This window comes from Coenobita brevimanus, chromosome 84 (assembly GCF_032717465.1).
Source record: "Coenobita brevimanus isolate Jiangsu-jjx chromosome 84, ASM3271746v2, whole genome shotgun sequence".
Taxonomy (NCBI): domain Eukaryota; kingdom Metazoa; phylum Arthropoda; class Malacostraca; order Decapoda; family Coenobitidae; genus Coenobita; species Coenobita brevimanus.
In genome coordinates, this window is record NC_137037.1 from 44,143,548 (window position 1) to 44,167,964 (window position 24,417).

Sequence of the window (24,417 nt, forward strand, 5' to 3'; positions counted from 1 at the left end):
CTTCCAATGCGACCCAGTGTTTGTTGGAGAAATATGACTTCCCCTCATTTAAATATTTAGCTCCTACACCCTTCCTTCTTCCCTTCCTACTCTCTTCCGCCTTCACATCCTACACCCTTCCTTCTTCAGTTGCTACGCCCTCCCTCCTTAACCTCCTACACTCCGTCCATCTCTTCCTTCACTTCCTGTACCCTCCTTACACCTTGCCTCTTTTCTCTTTCACTTCCTACACTCACCCTCTTTCCCTTCCTTCACTTCCTACACCTTCGTCCTTCACTTCCTACGTCTTCCTTCTTCACACCCTACACCCTTCCTCCTTCACTTCTTCCATCCTTCCTACTTCACACCCTACACCTTCCCCCTTCACTTTCTACACCCTCCCCCCTTCACTTCCTACGCCCTCCCCCATTCACTTCCTACGCCATCCCTCCTTCGCTTCCTACGCCCTCCCTCCTTCCATTCCTATGCCCTCCCTCCTTCACCTCCTACACCCTTCTGCCTTCACTTCCTATACCCTTCCTCATTTACTTTCTACACCCTCCTTCCCTCCTTTCATACGCCCTTCCTCCTTAACTTCCTACATTTCGTCCATCCCTTCCTTCACGTCCTGTACTCTCCTTACACCTTGCCTCTTTTCTCCTTCACTTCGTAGTCTCCCTCGTTTCCTTCCTTCACTTCGTACATCTTCCTCCTTCACTTCGTACACCTTCCTCCTTCACTTCCAACACTTTCCTCCTTGACTTCCTACATCCTCCTCCTTCCCACCTCCCTCATTAACCCCTCCACCGCCAAAGTCGCACCTGAAGGACGCGGCCACAATTATATTTTTGCACGATTACCTTACGGCGCCTAATTACCCCCTGTGGCTAGCGAGAGAGCCCCTTAACCCTTTGGCCGCCGCGGGTTTCTCCTGGATGAATGAAATCGTCTGTTGTTCGTGCACTATGTTAGGATCCGGATTCACAAGCTTGCGATCATTTTCTCTCTCTCTCTCTCTCTCTCTCTCTCTCTCTCGTAACTCAGATTTTTGTTTGTAGGAGGAGAAAGAGAATTGGATTTTTTTTATTCAGTCTCCATTCTTGTTCTTCACGCAAAAGCAGTAATAATAATAATAATAATAATAATAATAATAATAATAATAATAATAATGGGAAGATTCTGCAATATCCTTGACCTTTCTGGCAATAGAAATCATAGTCATAATAGATCTTAGCTTCTCTTAATATCCAATTACTTAATACCTCCACAAAACCGAATGAAGACAGTTTTTAACCATCTTCACTGTTGTCGGTACCTCTGAAGTTGAAAGAAGTCTGAAACTGAAAGAAATCTGACGTTATCCGGGATATTATACGGACTTCATAGTTCTGAAAGCTGAAGTTCGTGGGAATAAAATGCAAGGTTAATAGCTGGCACCCCAAAGACTGAATTCCTCAACTTTCCATGCTCCAAAAGGGTTGCCAATACAGAACGTAATACTGGTGACATCGATGCTGCTCTAGATAGTAATCCAACGGTGGGTGTAAAGGGGAAGAGAGTCGGAGGAGAGTTATGTGGTGATGGACGTAAAGTAGACGAGAGAGAGAGAGAGAGAGACATAATATGGGATATAAGATAGGAGATGAGAGATAAGACAGGTGAGAGAGAGTGGAACACAAGAGCCAGGAAAGAAAGAAAAAAGGAAGAGAAGACGTGCTGGAACATAGGAAGGGAGGAATGAAAGAAAGCAATAAAGAAATGAGAAAAGTGAGATGAGAAAAAGGAAGGCAAGGAAAGAAGGAAAATGAGGAGAACAAGTATATAAATTAAGACAGGAAAAGATGAGAAAGTCAGAGGAAAAGAGGAAAGGCAAGAAAGGAAGGAAGAGAGAAAGAAAAAGAAGGAAGGAAGAAAAGCAAGGCAAGAATGATGGAAAAAAAAAGAAGGAAGAAAAGGAGAAGGACGACCAGGGAGAGAGACTGGAAGGAAGAAAAGAAAAACAAAACTAAACCAGAAGAACAGACATGAGGAAGGAAAGACATCAGAGGAGGAAAGGGATGCAAACGAGACTGAACAGGAAATGCCGAGAGAGAGAGAGAGAGAGAGAGAGAGAGAGAGAGAGAGAGAGAGAGAGAGAGAGAGAGAGAGAGAGAGAGAGAGACGCATTTATACACACTTCCATCGTAGAGGTCACCCTGCCCCCACCCCTACCCCCACACAGCTTAGTTGTGTGTGTGTGTATGTGTGTGTGTGTGTGTGTGTGTGTGTGTGTGTGTGTGTGTGTGTGTGTGAGTATGTATGTGTGTGCGTGCGTGAGGATGTTTGCCAACAGGATATAATAAGCTGTGTGTTGCCTTTACCTGCCAGATGCTTCCTTCCCCCTACCTGTGCTAACCCCTTCATTACTAGGAGGTTTTTGTTTATTTGTTTGTTTATGTGAGACGATTTTATTTACCGTCTTAAATGATCTGTTGTTACTTCCTTCAAGCTATTTTATTTACCTTGAGAAATTACCTTTAATTTGAAGGGGTAATGAAGGCAATATCTAACACCTTCAGTTTTAAGTCTTCCATGATCTTAAAGTCGTCTAGTGAGAGAAAGAACAAAATAAGGACGTTCTCTGGCTGAAGGGGTTACTATAGAGCTTCGTATTATTATATATTTACTTAAACTTGGCCGAAAATTGCCATCTGCCATATTGAATGCTGGACTGTAGCAAAACATTAAAATATGGTGCTTGTCACGAAGAAGTGTTATGGGAGGGATATGAAGGCGTGGTATGATCTTAGTTTTTATTCGTAACTTAGTCCAGACGATAATCTTGGCCAAGTTAAGGTGAAATGCGTATAGTGGCAGGGTTATTGAAGGCTGGACCTGACCCCTCCAGTTCGGAAAGTGTCTCCTAACCTGAGTAATAATAATAATAATAATGTAATAATAATAATAATAATAATAATAATAATAATAACAGTGGTAGTAGTTGTAATAGTAGTAGTAGTAGCAGCAGTAACAGTAGTAGTAGTAGTAGTAGCGATAGCAGTTGTAGTTGTAGTAGTAAAGACTTGTAGGAGACAGCTAGGAAAAAAAAAAGAAAAAAAAAGAAGACGTCATTGTATTTGTGTTAGAACTCTCGTAAGTAGGGTTCGAACTCCTGTCATGAACCCGAGAAACGTGGAGGCTCCGGGTGTGGTACGAGGCTGCTTGCAACATAGGTGGTGAGGGGGGTTGTGGTGGTGGTGGGGATAGGGGGTAGGAATGGGGATGGTGGTGATGGGGATAGGGAGTGGTATGGTGGTGTGGGAGGAGGATTTGAGTGTTAAGCATACGGCCCGAAGACCAATCCATCCACCACATACATTCAATACCCATAAGCCAAAGAGGGACAGAAGAAGTAGAGTGATGCGGGACCATATGGGGCTTGGCTAGAGTGAAATACCGCGCCTGTGAAAATCTTAAAGCATAGATGACTGACTGGGCCGCTTTTATTGATGTTTCCGCATCTAGAAATATATATATATCCATTAGAACAGAGCCTCTCCCCATCAGAATGTTTTTTTTATTATTATTATTATTATTATTATTATTATTATATTCGTGTTGCCTCTAGACGATTTTACTGAATTTAGGAATGGGGCTTTTCGAAGTTAAGGATTGAAACAGTAACCTAATTCCCTCTGTTCAAAAAAAAAAATTATGTTGAGAAATAAAACAAATAAAAAAAAATCGTATAAGATAGTTAAGTCCATCACGTACAGATAAAATAATATAATAAGGAAATAAAAACTCTCAGGCTCCTATGACTCCCTCTTAGATGAATAAAATCGTTTGGAACTACCTGGAAAGGAATAATAGAGTTGTGCCGACAATGAGAGGGTTTGCACAGTGCTTATTAGCGTATTGCATCACCACGACCCGGATCCACAGACAGCCAAAACGCCCACGAAAATCTCTCTCTCTCTCTCTCTCTCTCTCTCTCTCTCTCTCTCTCTCTCTCTCTCTCTCTCTCTCTCTCTCTCTCTCTCTCTCTCTTTCTCTCTCTGCTGACGTAGCGGTGACGTCAAAGGGCCGCCTTCCCGTTACCAAAAAATAAACCCGTTCACATAGCATTTATAATCAGTTTATTTTCACGTGAGGGAACTGAACCACTCCCACAACTTAAACACCAGGTCTTGGGTGCGTAAAATTCAGTGAGCCTCAGTTAGAAGCAGGTATGAGTCCCCTTGGTTACTATACTTGGCCATGAACTGAGCTAAAAGGGGTTAGGGATCTACGTCAGGCTAAAAAATGAAAATGAAAAAATAGCGTGCCATAGTAACAAACGTCTTGCATCACCACGAACCGGAACTACAGTCTCCTACACACACACACACACACACACACACACGAAACTCATACAGACCTCACGCCTCTCCCACCTCAATTGACTGATGACGTACAGGTGACGTCATAGATGCTGATGGTAGCACGAGATGTTGCATAATCGGATATTTGTGTGATCAAGTATTGTTTTTTTTTGTTTTTGTTTTTTTTGGGGGGTTCCCTTGCATTTTACTTGGTGTGTGTGTGTGTGTGTGTGTGTGTGTGTGTGTGTGTGTGTGTGTGTGTGTGTGTGTGTGTGTGTGTTTTAGTATGCAGCTATGAAATTTTATGTGGTTCATTGCATACTGCCTCGGAAAAGGTAGTGGATTAAACTTATTTTTACTTTCGCTTCAGTTTTTTTCTTATGTATATTATCTGGCTATTTTTGTCTTTCATTTTCATGATAGATAAGGGTGTCCAACATCAGCTTTACGTAGTGCTACCTTTATATGAATCTACACTGCGTGCCAAGTCAGCTGGTTTCCTGTAGCCCGGGAAGCCATTTAGTGTGTAGGGCGGTAACCACATAGCCATCAAATGACCAAAGGGGTTAAGGCTCTCCCGCCGGATGTGGCCTATTATGGTTTACATCCGAGGGGTAGTTGGGGTTTATTGCCCATATAATACCACTCAGGGAAGAATGAGTGGTCACAGAGGCCATAAACGTCAGAAATGAGTACTTTGGACCCAGGTCTCTACGCTCCTGGTGGGGTAACAAAGGACTGGATAATAGCTGCATGGATGGGTGTATTTCTTTCTTATATGGGAGTGGGTTGCCTAGCTCCGGTTCCCTATGCTCATGCTGGGGCAATAAAGGACTTGGTGATGCATGCACGGATGGAGCTATAATATTTTCTTTGTTATAAAGGTATGAGTAATGAAGCTGGGGAATCCTACGCTTCTGAGGGAGCAATAAAGAACTGGAGGATGGATGCATGATATATTAAGTTTTCTCCTTCTTATAGGCGGGTGACTATACTCTTTCTACCTTAACTTGGCCCAAATTTTTGTCGTTTTGCAGCTAATTTCACAGACCTTAGTGGCAAAATGAAACAGTGCTGTGATTCTACATCCATTCCCTGGCACTTCTTCATGCCTATCACCAGTTCTACTGTTAATCTGATGGTAAAACTCAGCATTCAAGATGGGGGGAAGACAATGTTAGGCCAAGTCAGAGTAAAAATGGTGTACTCTAGCTCCGGGACCCTTCTCTTCTGATGGGACACAGATGGAAGAGATAAAAAATAGATTGATGGATATAGCTTTCTTTTTCTTGTGTATTCGTTAAGAGATACGTGATTTGAAGTTGATTATATCAGAACCGGTCGTGCGTTAAAATGATTTTTTTTTCATATTCAGATTTTCTGTAAAATTTTCTTCCCCATTGTTTGGCAGTTTTTCTTTTGGCAACTTTCCTTCATGCAAAAATTTTTCTTCTGTTTGGCTGTGTTTATCTTTTGACTACGTTCTTTCTTGCTACGTGCAGCTGAGGATCTCTGTCTATTTTATAAGCCTGGGTATGTGATTTAGTACCGATAGCTACGAGTAGTTTCACAATCTGATCTTTCATTACCTTTTTTTTTTTTTTTTTACATACAGGCTACTAGTTTTGACTGTATCGGATGACTGGGTGCGTAGTTACTCAGGCTGTGATGCATACATATTCCCTCTTGTTTTATTAATCTCTTTATTCTTGTATTCTTTTCCTTATATATATTTTGTTTGTTACGTCGAAGCGATTATTTCTCATTTTGCTGGATGATTGGTTGCGTGCTAACTCAGACCAGGAGCTTTGCATTTTGAGTTTTTGTTATTACCGTCTCTTAATATTTCCTTCTATTATGTGCAGTAAAAGATCTTTATGTGATGTGCTTGTTTGCTTGATATCACAAGACCGACAGCTGGTAAATCAATTCTTTTGTATGCTGCATAATGTCCACAAAAACCTGTTGGGTATACAGAAATTTATTGTGTGTAATATGTACGCAGGTTAACATATTGAGATTTTTTTTTTCTTTTTTCATATAAAAGAGTGAATATTGAAGGTTCGAGTTATTCTTTCGTTAAACAAAAAAAAAAATGCCTTAATAATGTTAAATCGTTTACACGCAAAGCATCTTTCCTAAATCCGCTACCAGTATGTATTTTTCTTTTCTTTTTTTTTTTCCTCTCTCTCTCTCTCTCTCTCTCTCTCTCTCTCTCTCTCTCTCTCTCTCTCTCCATCTAGTTTTTTTTATTTTTATCCATATTATTTGTAGGCAAGGATCTCAGTTTACGGTGTGTGGTTGATTGTGTAATACCTGAAGACCAGTAGTGTGGTAAATGTTTTTTTGCCACCCTTTTTTTCTTGTTTTTCTTTTTCTTTTTTTTTTCCTTTTGGGGGGAAGCTGACAAGGATCTCAGATGTCGTGTTGGGTTGGTTCCGCCTCGATGCACTTCTCCCTGAGGAAATTATTTACTATATAGCACATTAATATTCTCTTATTTGACAATTTTATCATTTTAACATCGTCATATTCACCAGGAGACTTCGTAGCCCTTCTTTTTAAGCGATTTATTCAGTATATTACCCCTTACTACTCTCGTGCACGATAATAACTTTTAAAAATCGACATGGTTTGCATCAGTAACGTTCGCAAGTATGTAAAAAAAAAAAGCGTATAAGCAAAATGAATCACTAAAGGAAGATTGGTATTCAGTAGGATAAAAGGACGCAATATGCAAAATAAATCGCTTAGGGAGAGGCATTGACAACTCACCTTAGGCCTCAAGACCACGACCCTCAGTGTGTTGTCGTGCTGGCTGGGTTCCGTCTCAATGCACGTGGGTAGGCTGGAGGTGACATTTGTGTTTTTGCCACTGTTACCGTAATAGAAGAGCGGGTGGAGGAAATACTTAGCCCCCCGTAGTCCAGTGGTGTGTGTGTGTGTGTGTGTGTGTGTGTGTGTGTGTGTGTGTGTGTGTGTGTGTGTGTGTGTGTGTGTGTGTGTGTGTGTGTTTTCTGGCTGCTCCAGGACGATTTTATTTAGAGTAAGAAGGTGTACTCTCACACTTTTTTTTTTTTTTGGTGTCTGTGGCAATCCCTGGACAGAAATAAAATAAATAAGATAATAAAATAAAAGGAATATCGAATACTTATACAAAACTGATACTTGAAAATGCAGCTACTGTTAAAAAATCCAATTTCTAATAAATGAAGAACTATAATCAACGAAAAACACTCAGATAACTAAGGGAAGTAAAGAAGATGGATATTTCTTCTTTATCAGATTAATATACGTGTACCTTGCTTGGTGTAATAAAAATAATTGTCGTGTTATTAAGAGACTGTATGCGTTAGGTGGTTTGGAGGAGGAGGAGTAGACTGAGAACGAGACGGAGAGATAAGGTGCGGGAGTATATAAGGATGGGCGATGTGTCGTGCGAAGAGAGGTTGATAATGAGTAGGGACAGAATCGCATCCTTTTGTCGAGGCCACCCCTTATAGGATTCGGAGTTGGGGTAACAGACAGACAGACGGACAGACACAGGTAGATGGATGGACAGGTAAAAAGATATACCGACGGCTAGATAGAGCTAGATAGATAGACACTTGCTGGAGAGATAGATAACCAGATAGACAGACAGATTAATAGACAGACTATGCATTATTTCACTCATCTGTTCCCAGACTCTAAATCTCAGTACACCCTCAAAAAAAAAAAAAAAAAAAATCAAATCAAATCCAGTATCCATTGTTCAGAAAGTAATTTCTAAAAATAAACTCTAACACCCCAAGGGCCTCACCTCTCATCCCCCCCCTCCCACAAAAGGATCCATAATTATAAAGAATCCTAACTAATGCGCAGGAAAAACAGGTCTCCATAGCAGTTAGTTATTACAGTATCACCTATCGTCTTCTTATCTTCATCCTGTCACCCTAATATTCACTTTTAACGAATCTGAAGTGTATGGTAGCTGTATAAGTGAAGGGGTACAGGCAGTTTTATACACAGGTTTAGCTTAGGACAGTTTCTAAATACTGTCCATGTTCTGCGCCGCAAGATGCTCAGTTAAACAGCGCCTTCTAAACTAATAACTATGATTGGCACGCACAGCTTCCACGCATCTGAAGAAGCCGGTAGCGTCTTTATTTTATTTTATTTTTTTTTACTTTATGCTCCCGGTCTCCAGACGATTTTACTCAATTCTTGCCATTTCCAGACGGTTTTACTCAGCTTAGGGGAACACCTTTCAGACTGCAAGGGTTAATGGAGCTTATATTTACCTCTTCACATGTGCAGATCTGAAGCCCCCCCCAAAAAAAACGTTCTAAAGCTAGGAAAATTAATAATAATAGCCCCCCTGAATAAAAGGCCTTTGGTTCCTTCTTCCTTGCATTAAAAAAAATCCTGTAACTAATAACAAATTGTATCCCTTAGAAGAAGAGTTTAATGAGCATACCTAAACCCCTGACCCTCAGCTGACAACCCTCCCAGTTTATTATAACTGATAAACAACTCTACTTATCACTGGGTTAACTGATAATAGGGATAGTAAGTCAAACGCCTCAGAATAATAAACTATCCCTTTAGTCGCACCCAGACTATTTTAGATAACTTTATGGAGGTGATAATGAACGCTGTATTGTTCCTTCCATTTCAGTATCTCCAAAGCATATTAAAATCGTCCTGAGCAAGGTATAATTCACAAGAGTTAGCCTGCAAAATACGCCATCAGACTGGAAGGGCGAAGCAGCGTCTGATAAATAAGATGGAGAGCCGAGCATAAGATTTACGCCCCACAATGACAAGAAAACCAGCATCCTTTAAGCTGGTAACAATGGCGGTGAAGCGCGCGTGACTAGATAACACACCCCCTTACGTCCAAGCTGCTTATTACCGCGTCTTACTCTCACCAAGGCAAGAAAAAGGAAGAAAAGGAAAAATGAAAACGAAAAAGAGGGTGTCGGGTAGCAGTGTGAGATTACAGAGCACGGTGACTGGTGGGACGGAACTGTGTGATAAAAACTGAGCACGAGAAGGTTATCTTAAATGGCGGGAATTATGAACCGAAAGAGGGCAAAGGTGAAGTTACTGGCATGGTTACTTGGATATTTTTTTAGCCCGTTCTCCCAGATGAATAAGAATGACGACCTTAGCCAGAGTGACGTTTCTAAAATCGCGCTAAGTATGTGAACGAAAAGAGGGAAAAAGAGACAGGTTTCCGTCCAAGATTTAGACTGTTATATTCCTTTTACTCAAACTTGGCCCAGATTTGCGTTCTTTTGCAGCTTATTTCATATAGCTCAGTGGCAGAAAAAGACAGTACTGTGGCTCTGCATCCTTTCCATAGCAGTTCTTCGTGACGAGCATCATATTTTAATCCATTAAGAGAATTCAAGATGAAGAGATGGCAATTTTAGGTCAAGTCAGAGTGGAAACAGTACAGTGGAGCATCATTGACCCTGTGCATTGTTTCGTCTTGTCGATCACATGTTTCAAGCACATATGTCCGGACCGAACGAACTCCTTCAGACGATTTTATTCAGCTGAAGGAAAAGTCTGTCGTATTGAAGGAGTTAATGAATACAGTATCCAACTCTTCCGTTTCAAACAATCCTTCCCAACCTGAATGGAATCGTATAAAAAATGGGAGAAGCGAGTAAACAACGTCATTTACCTGAACGAAATAGAAGAAGGAGGAGGAGGAGGAAGAGGAGGAGAAGGAAGAGGAGGAGGAGGAGGAGGAGATACGCTTTTAATATTGTGAATTTCAAGACATAACGGGATTTAAGAGACAGATTAATTTTCAGACTCAGGATTTACGGATTCTTGTGTTTATGACCACTTTAAAACGTCAAGTAAAGGATCATATTACTTTACTGTTTCAAATTCTCGCTTTATGAGAGAGAGAGAGAGAGAGAGAAAGGAGAGAGAGAGAGAGAGAGAGAGAGAGAGAGAGAGAGAGAGAGAGAGAGATTGTTTAAATTACTCCCATTATCTGCTCATAAATCTTCACTTTCCTCAGTTGTGTGAACTTGACAAATATGGACGTCAAGACAAGAGAACATAATTTACAGTTCCATCTAATTAATTCGAGGCTAGTTTCTCTCTCTCTCTCTCTCTCTCTCTCTCTCTCTCTCTCTCTCTCTCTCTCTCTCTCTCTCTCATTGCCAATAATTAGACAACCACTAATCTTGTACTACCTCTAATACTCACCATTTACATCGCCCTATAATTTGTAACTGTCTCTCTGTTGCCTGACGCTGCATGCTGTAGGGGGTGGCCTCGACAAAAATAACCTCCAGGCGTCCCTACTCAGAAACGACTCCTTCTTCCCACGATACGCCACCCTCTCTACCTTACGTATTCTCGTATCTTATCTTTCCACCTCCTCGGTCTTCCACTTCTCTTCCACCCTACTCCTTTTCCACTCCTCCTCCTAACCATCCCACTCCCACACATACTTCGTCAACGTGAGGTGGTTGGAAGGAGAAGAGGGAAGTGGAGAAGGAGAGGGAGACCGAGGACGAGGTGGAGAGGCTAAAAATGTTGTCAGGATTTAGCTCTCAAGGTCGACCAGTGAACGAATCTTCCCATGCACTCTCGGTAACATCCCTGGTTTAGTGCTATTACCAACAGCAGTGATGGTAATAATCGTGAACACCGGAAAACAGGAAAAGGACATACGTAGAAGAATTGCTATCCTTCTTTCACCCCGAGGTCTTTTGGATTCTCCTCTACCTCTCGTCAGACTATTATATTCTTTTAGTAGTAATAAGAGAGTAATAAAGAGGAATAAAGAGGTTGATGGAGGGCTTGTCTCACACCTACTCTTAGCAACGTCTTTAAGGATCTGAATGAAACCTGGAGAGGGCAAGGATATTGGTTAAAAAGACGTCCTCGGGTTGAAAGGGTTAACTACAGCAATGATGGCAGTGCAGTTCTCTAGATCACACTAAAATGGGTAAGGGATTGGATGAAATTAGGAGAACTGTCTACAGACTACCCAGTGGTACGGTACAAGCATCCTTTCAGTCGTCATTCAAGTCCTCGATATTCTCAGCTTCATTGCACAGGTATACGCTCTTCAGTGTATAGGCAGGATGGGAGGTGGAGGACGCAAAACCTACCATCTTCAAACCTTAAATTCCTAGTGGCTTACTCTGCCTTAATGGTAAAGTTTGCAGTTGACAGGCATGCATCATTTTCAACTAACACATTATAGCGTCTTCTCTGCAATGGACTCTTTTTAATCAGGCTACCACTGGACGATTTATATTCCACGATTCCCTTGAACTCTAGTAATAAAGAGACTAGTTAAGACTATATCCAGTTCTTCCAGTAATGAATATTCCCTGGCTGAATGACTAAAAAGCATCTGAAGGTAGCAAGCATCAAATAAGGCGCCATGGTAGTGAAGAGGTTAATAACGATAATGAAAGAAATTATAGTATTATCATCAGGACATTTGCGCAAGAGTAGCGACCGGATATGTAAAATGTGAAGTGATTGCGTCAGTGTGTCGATTCGACGCACAACACCACATCCGCCGTTCGGGTGAGACCGCTTTGTTAGGAAGCTTTCGGGCAACTTCAGGCATCATACTATAGGTTGGCTTAAACATGCACCGATTTCCCCCCACAGCCAATGTCCTTGCCTTCCTGTGCTTGCTTGCTGACAATGTACAGTTTTGGACACTTATTCCGATCCACATCCCCTACGATGCATAACGATACTGTGAACAGTAGCTTTCGAAACCTAGTGGTACGAGTATATTTTTGGAAGCCCTGCAAACATTTCAGGATATTATGTTAGAGTTTCATAAATTTTCAGCTTAAAAATAGAAAGATATTGTCCACAACTGTACGGTGACTGTCAGTGTCTTTTGCATGTCTGGTGTTCAAAACTCATAACACGAAACTCGAACCCTCTTTATCATTGCCGGTTAGTTTAAAAGGGTCTGGTGCTGGAGAGACCACTTCACGTGGTGGCACAGATGTGACCGGGTGGCTCCACCCCCTAGTTATACAAACACCCCTCAGTTCCATCCTTGTCCCTCAAAGGAAGGATGATGGACTGCAGGAGAAGAGTAAGTTCAACCTACAGTCCACAGGGTTCACATTCAGAATGAGTCTGGGGTCGCAACTACTACTGCAGCTAGTCAACTCTCTATTTTTTACCCCCGAAACTGTGTAAAGGAGTTAGTGTACTCGTTAGCCATAGTTTTTGCTCACCTTTTAATCCAAACTCAGGCTGAAACGAATAGCCAGAGATTCACACCGAACGAAAACTTGTTGCTGGTGGTTTGAAGCTTCTGTAGGCGTCACAAGTAACGGGGTCATGGCGAACTGTCCCTCATGCAATCTAATGAAAGGCCAAACTTCTAAATTATCACTGGCCAATAGGGATGAGATTCTCGAACATATTTACGATGGATTCCAAGTCGTAACTTATTTTTTCTACAGGAAGATCTGGATGTAGGGGAAGATTATATTCAGTTCCCTTCTTTCTTTCCTTCCACCTGCAGAGAAATGATCCCTGTGATAATTTCTCCTCGTTACAGAGATTTAGTGCTTTATAGGAGGGAAAAAGGAATACATGAAGACTTCATCATCCTTCATTGTCCTTACTGGGAAAAGAAATATATGAGTTACGACATGGAATTGATTGTATGTTTGTAAATCCGGGCGCTGGGCGGGACTGGTGGGTGGGCAGAATCTTGGCCTGTGAGTCTACACCCTCAAGGTCCCACTAGATTATAAACTGCTTTTGGAGGGTGTAGCGAATTTTTGACCCCTATTGTACACCCGATCACGTAGTCAGAATCAGGCTTAATTGTACACTTTCTTGTCCTTGTTTTGCTGGCTGTATAGAGTAACGTGATATTCTTGTGGCTTCCTTGCTATCGTGTGCATGGGATGGTGGGTGGGTTGCGTGTTGGGTGATTAAAACGCTAATTCTTCCAAGGCCAGGTTTTTGAGAGAGAGAGAGAGAGAGAGAGAGAGAGAGAGAGAGAGAGAGAGAGAATCTACCTCTTACCAGACGTCTAATCCCAGAGATCATCAAAGGTGGCCAAGAAAAATAACGAAAATCCACTCACGCTCTTTAATTTCTCTCTCTCCCGCCTTCCCACACGTACTCCTCCACCTAATCTCTCCCTCTCCCTCCCTCATGTAATCCCTAACTTAAAACCTCCACCTCGTACTCGGTCTTCCTCTCCGCATTCACACATAAATACCAACTTTTTCCCAAGTATATGAATAAAAAGACACATTATTCAAAGAAATTACTTGTACACTTTCCAGGATATGTGTGATTGAGTGAGTGAATAAGTAAGTAAGTGAGTGAGTGAGTAACTGGGTGAGTGATTGAAGAAACAAGTGAATGGATGAATAAGTGAGTGAGTGAATGAAGATAAGTAAATGAACGAGTCAGAGTCATAAATGGGTAAGTGAAAGTGAATGAGTGCATATAGTGAGTTTAGAGTGACTGTAGAGAGAGGAAGTGAGAGAGAAAGTAAAAGAGTGAATGCTGATGACAAGTAAGTGAAGGAGCGAGAGTGAGAGAGTGACAGCATAATCAAGTGAATAAACACTGATGACAAGTAAGAAAATGATGGAGTATAAGTGAGTGAGTGAGTGAGTGAAAGAATAAAGCAAGTGAGTGAATGTTGAGTGAGTGAGTGAGCGAAAGAATAAGCATGTGAGAGAATAAGCAGGTGAGTGAATGGTGTTGAGTGAGTGAGTGAGAAAATAAGCATGTGAGTGAATGTTGATGAGCAAATAAGTAAGTGTGGAAATCCGTGGGCTTCTCTCGCCTCAAGGTCTCCAACATTCCTACCCGGATGAGCTCATAGGCTGAAGGTCACCGTGGATTTTATTTCCCCTCTTGTGGGAGGGAGAAGGAGAGGGAGACCTAGAGTGAGATGGTGGGACAATGTGGGGGAGTTTATGTAGGGGATAGGAAGAGGAGACAGGGGAGAGGGAGACCAAGAGTGAGGTGGTGGGAAAAGCTTGGGAAGTACAGTATTTGCGAATCTTACATTATCTAAGTTGGGTGACTTACGATACCTGTACGACTTTCATTAAAAAAAAGAAGAGATTTACTTAGCATGGTTTTCCATTATCAAGAGACAGCCATTAAATACTATTTTTTACTTATATGGTAAATGAACTTTCGTAATCTTCCATCTTTTGCGTCGTGTGTGTGTGTGTGTGTGTATATATATATATATATATATATATATATATATATATATATATATATATATATATATATATATATATATGGAGCCTTTGTGGTACAGTGGTAGTGTGTGCGTTTCGTACACGGGTGAACCAAGGTTCGCGCCCCGCCAGGGTAATAAACTTTGGGAGTGTTCACTCGGCCACTTACTGCATTGGCGGACACAAGGGGTGCTGTGGTTGAACCAGTGTCGCATACTATAAAAGTATAAAGTATGCTTGCACCCAGTCGGCTTGCGCAGGCCGATTACACTTGGTTCACAGACTACACACACCTCCAAAGCCACTCCAGCACTACAATTACACTTACAAGCACTTCTCACCCTACATTCAATCTCTACTAGACAGCCTAAGCCACTTGGTAGAGATACATTGGCTGTATCGTTCCCACTTCGGTCGGGATAGGCCGGTCCTGCAGTGGATACTCAAACGGCTGATGATGATGATGATGATATATATATATATATATATATATATATATATATATATATATATATATATACACGGAGGGGTGGGAGATGCAGAAATGGACATACAGATAAATATAGCTGACACTGGTGTATTTTTGGGTAAGGGATAACAAACAAACTAACTCTTATCCTTCGTTAACAGGTACCTCTGGCGCCAAGCTGGATCAAATTGTGAGCCCCAACTGCCTTGGGTGCCTGTGCGAGGCATCCACCCAGTGCAACGTGACGGTCGCCTGCCACGTGCCCTTCGCTGGGGCCTACTACTGCGGCCCCTTCCTCATCTCGTGGGCGTACTGGGCTGACGCTGGCAAACCCGTTATTAAGGGAGACGATCCGGGGAGGCAGGGAGGTGAGTCAGGGAGAGAGTTGGGAGGTGCGAGAGAAAAGGAGGGGAGTTTTAGAAAGGAGGGTTTGGTAGAAGGGGAGGTGAGTAATGGTAAGAGGCCATCGATTGATACTGAGGATTGAGGGGAAAAGGAGATTAGATAGAAAGGGATATTTTATAAAAAGGGAGGCGAGTGACAGAAAGGGAGATTTCATGGAAAGGGAGGTGAACAACAGAAAAGAATATCTGACAGAAGGTGAGATTTGAGGGAGAATGATAGAAAGGGAGATTTGATGGAAAGGGAAGTGAGTGATGGATAGGGATTTTTCATGAATAGGGTGTTAAGTAAGAGAAAAGGTTTGATAGAAAGGGAGATTTGATGGAAGGGGAGGTAAGTGATAGAAAGGGAGGTTTGATAGAAAGGGAGGTGAGCGATGGAAAGGGAGATGTGTAATGGGAAGAGAGATTTGATAGAAAAGGAGATATGACAGAAAGGGAGAAGTATGTATATTTCAGGATATGGCGTGAAGTGTGCATTTGTGAGGAGTGAGCTCTTACATGCATCATACTTGTATCTTACGTGTATCTTACTTGTATCATACGTATATCTTCCGTGTATCTTACCTGTATCTTACCAAAAACATTAAATATCCATCCTACATCTGAAAACACGATATCATATTTACAGTGACATCTTACCAACATCGTAAAAACTGACATCCTTCCTTCGTCTGAAACCACGATATCATAATTACAGTCATATCCTACCTATTTCTTCATCTAATATTCTAACCGCATACCATATCTAACCAACATCTTCTCCCAACAGCTTTCGAGAACTGCGCCAATGATCTCTACTGCGCTGCCCAGACCGTCCGTGGCTACATGCAGAAGTTCTCCAAGGTGAGATGTAGGAGTAGCACCGTAGAGTATAATTTGTGTTGCTAAAATCCGTCCGTCTTAACGTGGCAGAGATTTTCGTCCTTTTACAGCTTATTTCTCGGAGGTTAAGAATAGAGGTGGACAGTCCTGAAGGCCCTATTTCGTTTCCATGGCACTTTTTCGTGACTAGCAATATAATCTAGTATTGAATAAGGCAATACTAGGGTTCTATATCGATTCCATAGCACTGCTTCGTGACTAGCATTATCCCATAGTCTGATTCAGGATTCTTGATGGGGCGATGGTAATTTTAGTGGAAGTGGGCACAACATAAGGGCCATTATGTCGTGGACTTGGGACGCTCCCTGGCACTTCTTCGTGACTAGGGTATTCTGCATATGGCACGTCAGTATTCTCGTGTGTGTGTGTGTGTGTGTGTGTGTGTGTGTGTGTGTGTGTGTGTGTGTGTGTGTGTGTGTGTTTAAGATATACGTCCATCATCCTTCATCCAATCCTTTATAGATAGAATATAAACTTGAATTAAGTGACTGTCTTGCTTTGTCTGATTTATCCTTGCTGACTTCAGACGACTTAATTCATCTTAGTGGAGACTGCAGTGAAGGGGTCAGTTTAAGCTACATCTAAACCCCTCAGTTCGAAAAATCCTAAACTGAGTAAAATCGTCTGAAGGCTGCAAGAATGAGATAAATACGTGTTGCAATAATGAAATAAAGAGTACGTGTTTGGAGAATGAAATAAAAAGTACGCGTATCAAGAATGAAAGAAAGAGTACGTGTATCAAGGATGAAATAATGAGTACGTGTGGCAAAAATGAAATAAGGAGTACGTGTGGCAAGAATGAAATAAAGAGTACGTGTGGCAAGAATGAAAGAGAGTACGCATAGCAAGGATGAAGTAGAATTGGTCGTGGGACTGAAGAGAGTAAGATGTAATAGGAAAGCAGATATCCAAGGAAGAGGTGCCATGGAGCTCCCTCGGGTCACGAATATAAAGGTTTGATTCAGCAACGAGAAACAGTTGTAAATAATTGTACTGTTTCTATTACCAGTTTCGTGCAGTCGTGTTGTGGCATTAACGGTGTACGGTATATTCACAGTCACAAGTTCCTCCCTACTTATCCCCAACTTGTTTCGTGGCAGGATTAAGTTACCTATCTCTTGCAGCCCACCATCCTCCTTTCAGGGGATAAGGAGATAGTTGAGGGACTTCCTATAATGAGGCCATTGAGCTGTCTGGTTTTATCGATGCCACCACATGCAGGCGTCCCATAATCAAGCCTCGTCATCGGTGTGGTTGCCGGCAGTGTGTGTGGAACAAAACTGTTATATATTGTATATAGAAATATGGCACTGTATATATGTAACTGCATGCACATTATAACTTTTGCTTTTTATGTAACAGACTCACAGCCTTATTTGCTAGATTTCAAATGTTAATACATCATTAACAATACAGTTCTTTAATGTTAATTGTATTTCAGTTTCTTGTAATAACAGGCTTCAGATTATTTAGGTACCAAATGTTAACCTACGGCATAGTGCAAGTGACAGACTAATGATAGGAATATTATTTATTTTTATCATTAACAAGCAACTAACCAGGTCTCAAGGATACTCATCATCTTGACCTTTACCCACACCCAAGGATGAGATGAGGTAATTAAGCATATGGCATGCATTAAATCATTTGACATGAAATGATGTGAAGTTGAAGGGTTATAATGAGAGACCCCGTGAACGATACCACTGTTGTGGGAGTGTCTGAGTAAGGCTGTAATGAAGTCAGGTCACATCATGGCTGATGTGGTTGTGACTAATGTGGTGCGCCCATCCTGACACCAAGGCAACACAGGCCAGTGGACTCAGGCTCGTATTCTTGTGAACTGAGTCATATTTTCCCTTGTCATGTAATTTACTTGCCACGCCTTCCTCTTCTCCTGCATGTTATGTATGTGTTAATAATGTAAAGAAACAGCGTGAGCTGTAACACTCTGGGAGAAAACAGCAGATGCAGAAAAAGAATCCAGGATTTATTTGACATTTCGCCTGTTAAGTCTTCTTCAGGTCATTCCTGAGGAAGTTGGAACAAACGAAACGTGGAATAAATTCTGCGTTCTTTGCATTTTTCTTCCATCAATTTTGCATAAATAACATACACGGGAACATCAGCGCACGGCACGAAGAAAGTAATTAAAGGAGAGGTGCCGGGGAGCCCCCTTAGCTGAGGAGAATGTGCCTCGCTTTTAAACCGGCCTCAGTTGTACATATAGCACTGTAATGGTGTACCGCTTCCTGTCCTTACAGGTATTTTGAAACTGACCTTATTTAATTAAGGGCTTGCTCACACATTTGCCCACTCAGTTTTAATAATACGGCCGCTCCACTTGCACACATATAGGACTGCAACGATGACGGTAAGGTGTCCTGCACTGACTTCGTCCTCATCCACAAGTTTGGCCCCCACAACTGCGGTGCCCACCTGAGGGACCGCTTTGGTCAGCTGTACGAGGAATGTCGCAGCACCCTCTTCCTCCAGTAACCTGTAGGTGTCGCCGGCCTCAACACTGCCTTACCTGAGCCTTACCTGATGCTGTCTGAGCCTTACCTGATGCTCTCATCCTTAAATACCCCACTTGGCTTGAACGTGTCTCTGCTATCCCAGTACTGAAATTGACTGTTATCACTCCAGCTGACCTAAACTAACTAAACACTGCCATCTTCAACCCTTAAGTCTATTTAACTCTGGCTAACCCCGGGCAATTCTACTTGCCACAGAGCGAGGCCTGAGAGTCAAGTATTCCACCCAGCTTGAACGTGTCTCTGCTATCGTAGTATATTTCCTTCAGTCCGGATGACTTACTTTTGTCTTTACTCTTGCTGCTACCAGACGATAATTTTCAGCTTAGGAGAGGCCTGCCATACTGAAGGGGTTTATTAAGGCTGTTTCTAACCCTCTAGTTCGAGCATTTATCCTGGGCTGAAGAAAATCGTCTGGGAGTAGCAAGAACAAACTAAAAAAAAGGTCATCGGGAATGGGCTATCAGTATTCCCGCTGATCTAATCTTATTTACCATCCTCCATATGCCGCCCAACTTATCTTCCTCAGTCGCACAACGTATTTCATATTTTATTCTTGTTGCCAATGGACGATTTTACTCAGCTTGGGAAGGCTTCCTCTTACCCCAGGTGTTCATGAAGGCTGTATAGTAACTCTTCCAGTCTCTCGAAAGCTGAATAAAATCGTCCGGAAAGAGCCAGAATATCTCAACTAATACGTCATCGCAGTGAAGGGGTTAAAACATTTCCTGCTATGGTGGTAACTAAATGCAGACATCTCTAACGCCTCAGTGCACCCACCTCAGTGCACATAAACTCCTTGGGCATGACATATAACTCACCATAGTTTAGTATTATCACCTCAGGCAGAAAATCACGTGGACTTTGAGTATTACGTGGAGCAGCATGGGTATATGTTGGAAGCCATTTGAGTGCACAGTCGTCGAGAAATTATATTGCAAGTACCAAAGCACTAGACGGATGCGGGAACTTCTGGATCTTAAAACGAAGCTCCAATGAAGTCGCTAAACTCTACGGTAGCGAAGCACCACCTGTTTCCGAAAAGCCTTAGTGAGTGACAGACGACAGGGCCGCTCCTACAGGTGTTCCCGCATCTAAAAACTGTAGTGATAGAGAGCTGCATTGCATGTTTGATGATTCTGAAGGTTTCAAAGGAACTACGGGGTTGATTGTAGCAGATGGTGTGTACATTATTAAATTTATCTATCTTGTTACCCTCCTCGCCGTTCCTGAGAGAGAGAGAGAGAGAGAGAGAGAGAGTCGATGTATCTTTTCTCCTTTAAATTTATGTTATTAAGTACATAATATAAAAGCCAGCCAAGTAAGAATAACTGAAATCTAAACTCTACCTATAATGCTGATCTGTAGTCAATAACGTAGGTGTTAGTTTGTTCTCCGGTTTCATTTCCCTCATAATTGCATGCACATCTACACTCGATCTGGAGCTTCTCTTTGTTATTGCGAGTTACTGGCAGCTCTCTTTAGTTTCTTGTAATTTCATTACTACTAACATTATTATTATTATCGTTATCAGTATTGTTATAATCATCATCTCCATTATTATTATTATCATTATCATTGCCATCATTATCTCCATTTATCACCACCACCACCACCATCACCATCGTTATTTATACCATCACCACCATTATCATCCATCATTATCAACATTGTCACTCTGTGTGTTGCAGTTCAGCTTTAGTGCGGATGAATTTTTACATTGCTTTAATAAACACTAATTAAACTGCTGCCAACTATGCTTTATATTTGCTTATGTATTGGTTGTCAAAGTGAGGTAATAAACCTATCTCATATTATTATAGTAAGTATAGAATGTTACAGTTTTATCATACCCATAGAAGTTACTAATGAACCGTTTCACCAGTATATTTCATTGAAGTTTTCTGACAATTATTTTAACCTTACAGCTTTTATTTATTTCTTGATGACTATATTCATGTAATCATTTATATTTTATCGCTGCCTTTATATATATATATATATATATATATATATATATATATATATATATATATATATATATATATATATATATATATATATATACACACACACACACACTAAAGATGTACATGATATGAAAGTTACGTAAATGTTGATATATATTATTTATTGACCATTAAAATCATGAATAATTTGTACTTCATGTTTATACACATTATTACATGTGTTCATTTATATGGGTTACAGCATATGCCTCGTTATTCACTACGATTAATTAATACGCAGTTCACTGAAATACAGAAAGATTTTAAAAATTAACATTATAACCTTTCCCAGGGTCGGACAGCAGTGTTTGCAGCAGAATGTTGCCACATATGTTCCCATGGGTATACATCCTGTTGAGCGTCCCTTGATGACATTCACAAATTCTGTCACTCAAACACCCCCCCTAAAATAGAACAGTTTTAGACATGCATTTCTTACCCCACAATCTAAATATCTTGCAAACCTATACCCACACACTAACATAGGGTGGGGGCGGGTCACTTCTCCTGTAAAAGATAGTGTATCAGTTGCCTCCGTAACGCATGACATGAGCGTGTAAAGCTGATTTGCCGCCCATGTCATATTTGTTCATGCAGGTCGTTTCTATTGGTAATTAATTTAGCCACGAAAATTTTTACCATAAATTACTTCATATCTCTAGCAGAAGTTTCATTATTCACTAAAATACAACTCTATATACAGGGGACTTGATCTCATTTCTCATCGTCTATAAAAGTGTTTGGGAAGGACTATTTTCTTCATTTATAGATTTTCTGTATTTTATCCAGCTCACACAGACAGACAGACAGACAGACAGACAGACACACACACACACACACACACACACACACACACACACACACACACACACACACACACACACACACACACACACACACACACACACACACACACACACACACACACACACACACACACACACACACACGCTTAATAACTGACTCTTACGGTGTGTCCCCCTTCTACAAATGCCCAAGTAACACATTCCTTTCATAATCATTTCTTTTCCTCATCGGCAGAGTGTGTTGGTGTGATTCCTTACAGACGTTCCATTCCTTCGTAGTAACTTCTCTTTTATTCCGTCGTAGTAACCTCTTTCATTCCTTCGTAGTAACTTTTCTCTTTCATCCCTTCGTAGTAACGTCTTTCATTCCTTCGTAGTAACTTCTCTTTCATTCCTTCGTAGTAACTTCTCTTTCATCCCTTCGTTTTAGCATCTCTTTCATTCCTTCATATTAACTTTTCCATTCCTTCGTAGTGCCTTTCTTCCTTTCACAGTAGCTTCTGTCCACGCCCAATTGATTATTCTTGTTTACCTCCTTTTTCCAGATAAACAATTAACATTTAACTGCTTTTTCCTTTTTTTTTTTTCGACATCTGACCTAATTCTCAAAAGCTGTCATCGCGCCAAAAAATGATCCACAAGACTGCGAAGCGTTCCATGAAAATTCCCCACCTCTCCCAATTTCTTACCAGTAGGCGTAAAAACACTGGAAAGTATTATATATGATTTATGGGTGATAGCTAGTAGGTTCTTTTAGATGTGGTTGGTAAACGGTGTGATTGTATTCGGTTCTCAACTGTAAGACTGAAACCACCATGTAGAGGCGTATTATCCTTTATCCTCATTTTCCCATTAAACTCTTCTTTGTTTTGGCACTGAATGGCGATCTTGGATGTGTCATGATCCAGTTGCATGTAATTGAGACTTTCAGTTGTATAAGCGAGACCACATTTTAAACAGACAGACTAAGAAGCCAAAATGAAGATGACAAGACAAACACACCCACCAAGGCAACAAGAAGCAGCCGGGGAATTTCCTTCGACTCAGATGCAAAAAATTGAAAATTTATCGCCATCAGTTTAAGGTTGTTGGGAACTGAGGAGAGAGAGAGAGAGAGAGAGAGAGAGAGAGAGAGAGAGAGAGATTTGGATAGGGAAACTGTAAAATCGACTTGTCATAATAGGGAAGGAAAAAACTATAAATTCGATTGGTCCGAGTAGGAAAGGAAAATCAGTAAAATCAATTTACTGAACTAATGAAGAGAAAACCATTAATTGGGTACCGATCAGGGAATACGTTGGTGTGCCCCCATTCCAGATCAACATGGAACATTTACCATTCCTTTCATAAATAACTTCTGTCTGTTCCTGAGTGAGAGTGTGTGTCTGCTATTACAGATAAACAACGAATACTAATCATTCTTTTCGTTATAACATCTGTCCCTGACGGAAAACTAAGTAACATTAACCTTTCTTTTTGTAATAACTTTTCCATTTGTTTAGTCAAAATTTGGTCTTTGCCTGAGAGTGTGCTGCTATGCCTCCCCTTTACAGACAGCCGTGAAACACTCACCATTCGTTTCGCAATAGCTTCAATTCGCACCTAACTGATCGTATTGTTGTGCCTCTCTTCTACAGACAACCAAGAAACATTCGCCATTCCTTTCGTAATAACTTCACTGCACCTAACTTATCGTCTTGTTGTGCCTCCATTTTTCAGAAAACCCCTGACTGCAATGGGGACGGGATCACAGATTGTCGGGATTTCGTCTTCATGCACAGGAACGGGGGCTACAGCTGCACAGACAAATCCATCCTAACCACAGAATTCTATCAGAGGTTCGAAACTTGCTGGAACGTCGTGAACGCTGCCTCCGTCCCGTCAGATAAAGTTCCCGCCACTGGGGTTCTACCGCCTGCCGCTTAATTAGTGCTTTACTCTCCTGTTCTTCATTTCCGTGTGCTCATAATTATCGCCGGAGGGGGTTGATGAGGGTTAGGGTAATGGCTAGGGAGACAAGTCAGTAGGGACGCGAATTGGTAATCTTTCTGAGACTACCAAAATCCGTATACATTTGTGAGGTTGTCAAAGTCTCTGAAGATTTGTGAGGTTCTAAAATTCCCCAAACATTTGTGAGGTTGTCAAAGTGTCTAAATATTGTGAGGTTGCAAGTCTCTAAACATATGTGAGGTTGTCAGTCTCTAAAGATTTGTGAGGTTGTCAAAGTCTCTAAACATTTGAGAAGTTGTCAGATCTCCATATGTCTGTGAGGTAAATTATGTTGATAGATCGAGCAAGTTAACAAAATTCCCAAAGTCACGTGGTTATTTAAATCCCTAAAGATTTTAGGTCACCAGAGTCCCTAAAGATCTGTCAGGTATCCAAAATCCCTAGGGGCTTGTGAGGTTACCCAGTTCCCTACAACTGTGTATGGTTACCAAATTCTCTAGAGATTCGTTGTTACTAAAATATCTATATTTTTGAAGTTACCAAAATATTTATAGGCATGGAGGTTGTCAGAATCACTACAGACAGGAAAAAGTAAACAAGAGTAGAAGTTAAAACAATTAAGCTGATAAATAGAAATTATTATTGGGAGTTTACCCTAAGAATACACTAAGGACATTATTATATTGTTATTGAATTACTAAAGAGACGAAATGTAAGTAAGTTATGTAATTATATTCAGTAGAGAGGCAGATCACAAATGAAAATATAAATTCCAGTCTTGGTTAGGTTACGAAAATACTGTGACTAAATGT

At 41.1% G+C, this 24,417-nt stretch overlaps 1 protein-coding gene across 2 annotated transcripts in view; it reads left to right on the top strand.

The window, feature by feature from the left end:
• Nucleotides 1-23,796, top strand: part of LOC145409999 (lysozyme-like) — a 33,786-nt gene extending 9,990 nt beyond the window's left edge. The window contains exons 2-5 of one of the 2 annotated variants that reach the window (XM_080280210.1): nucleotides 15,179-15,385; nucleotides 16,191-16,264; nucleotides 18,662-18,805; nucleotides 23,375-23,493. In XM_080280210.1, coding sequence (XP_080136336.1) covers nucleotides 15,179-15,385; nucleotides 16,191-16,264; nucleotides 18,662-18,802 — 422 coding nt within the window. In that variant the 3' untranslated portion in view covers nucleotides 18,803-18,805; nucleotides 23,375-23,493. Of the gene's footprint in view, nucleotides 1-15,178; nucleotides 15,386-16,190; nucleotides 16,265-18,661; nucleotides 18,806-23,374 lie in introns of both variants that reach the window. The other variant, XM_080280209.1, reaches the window with a different exon arrangement.
• Nucleotides 23,797-24,417: the final 621 nt, after the last annotated feature.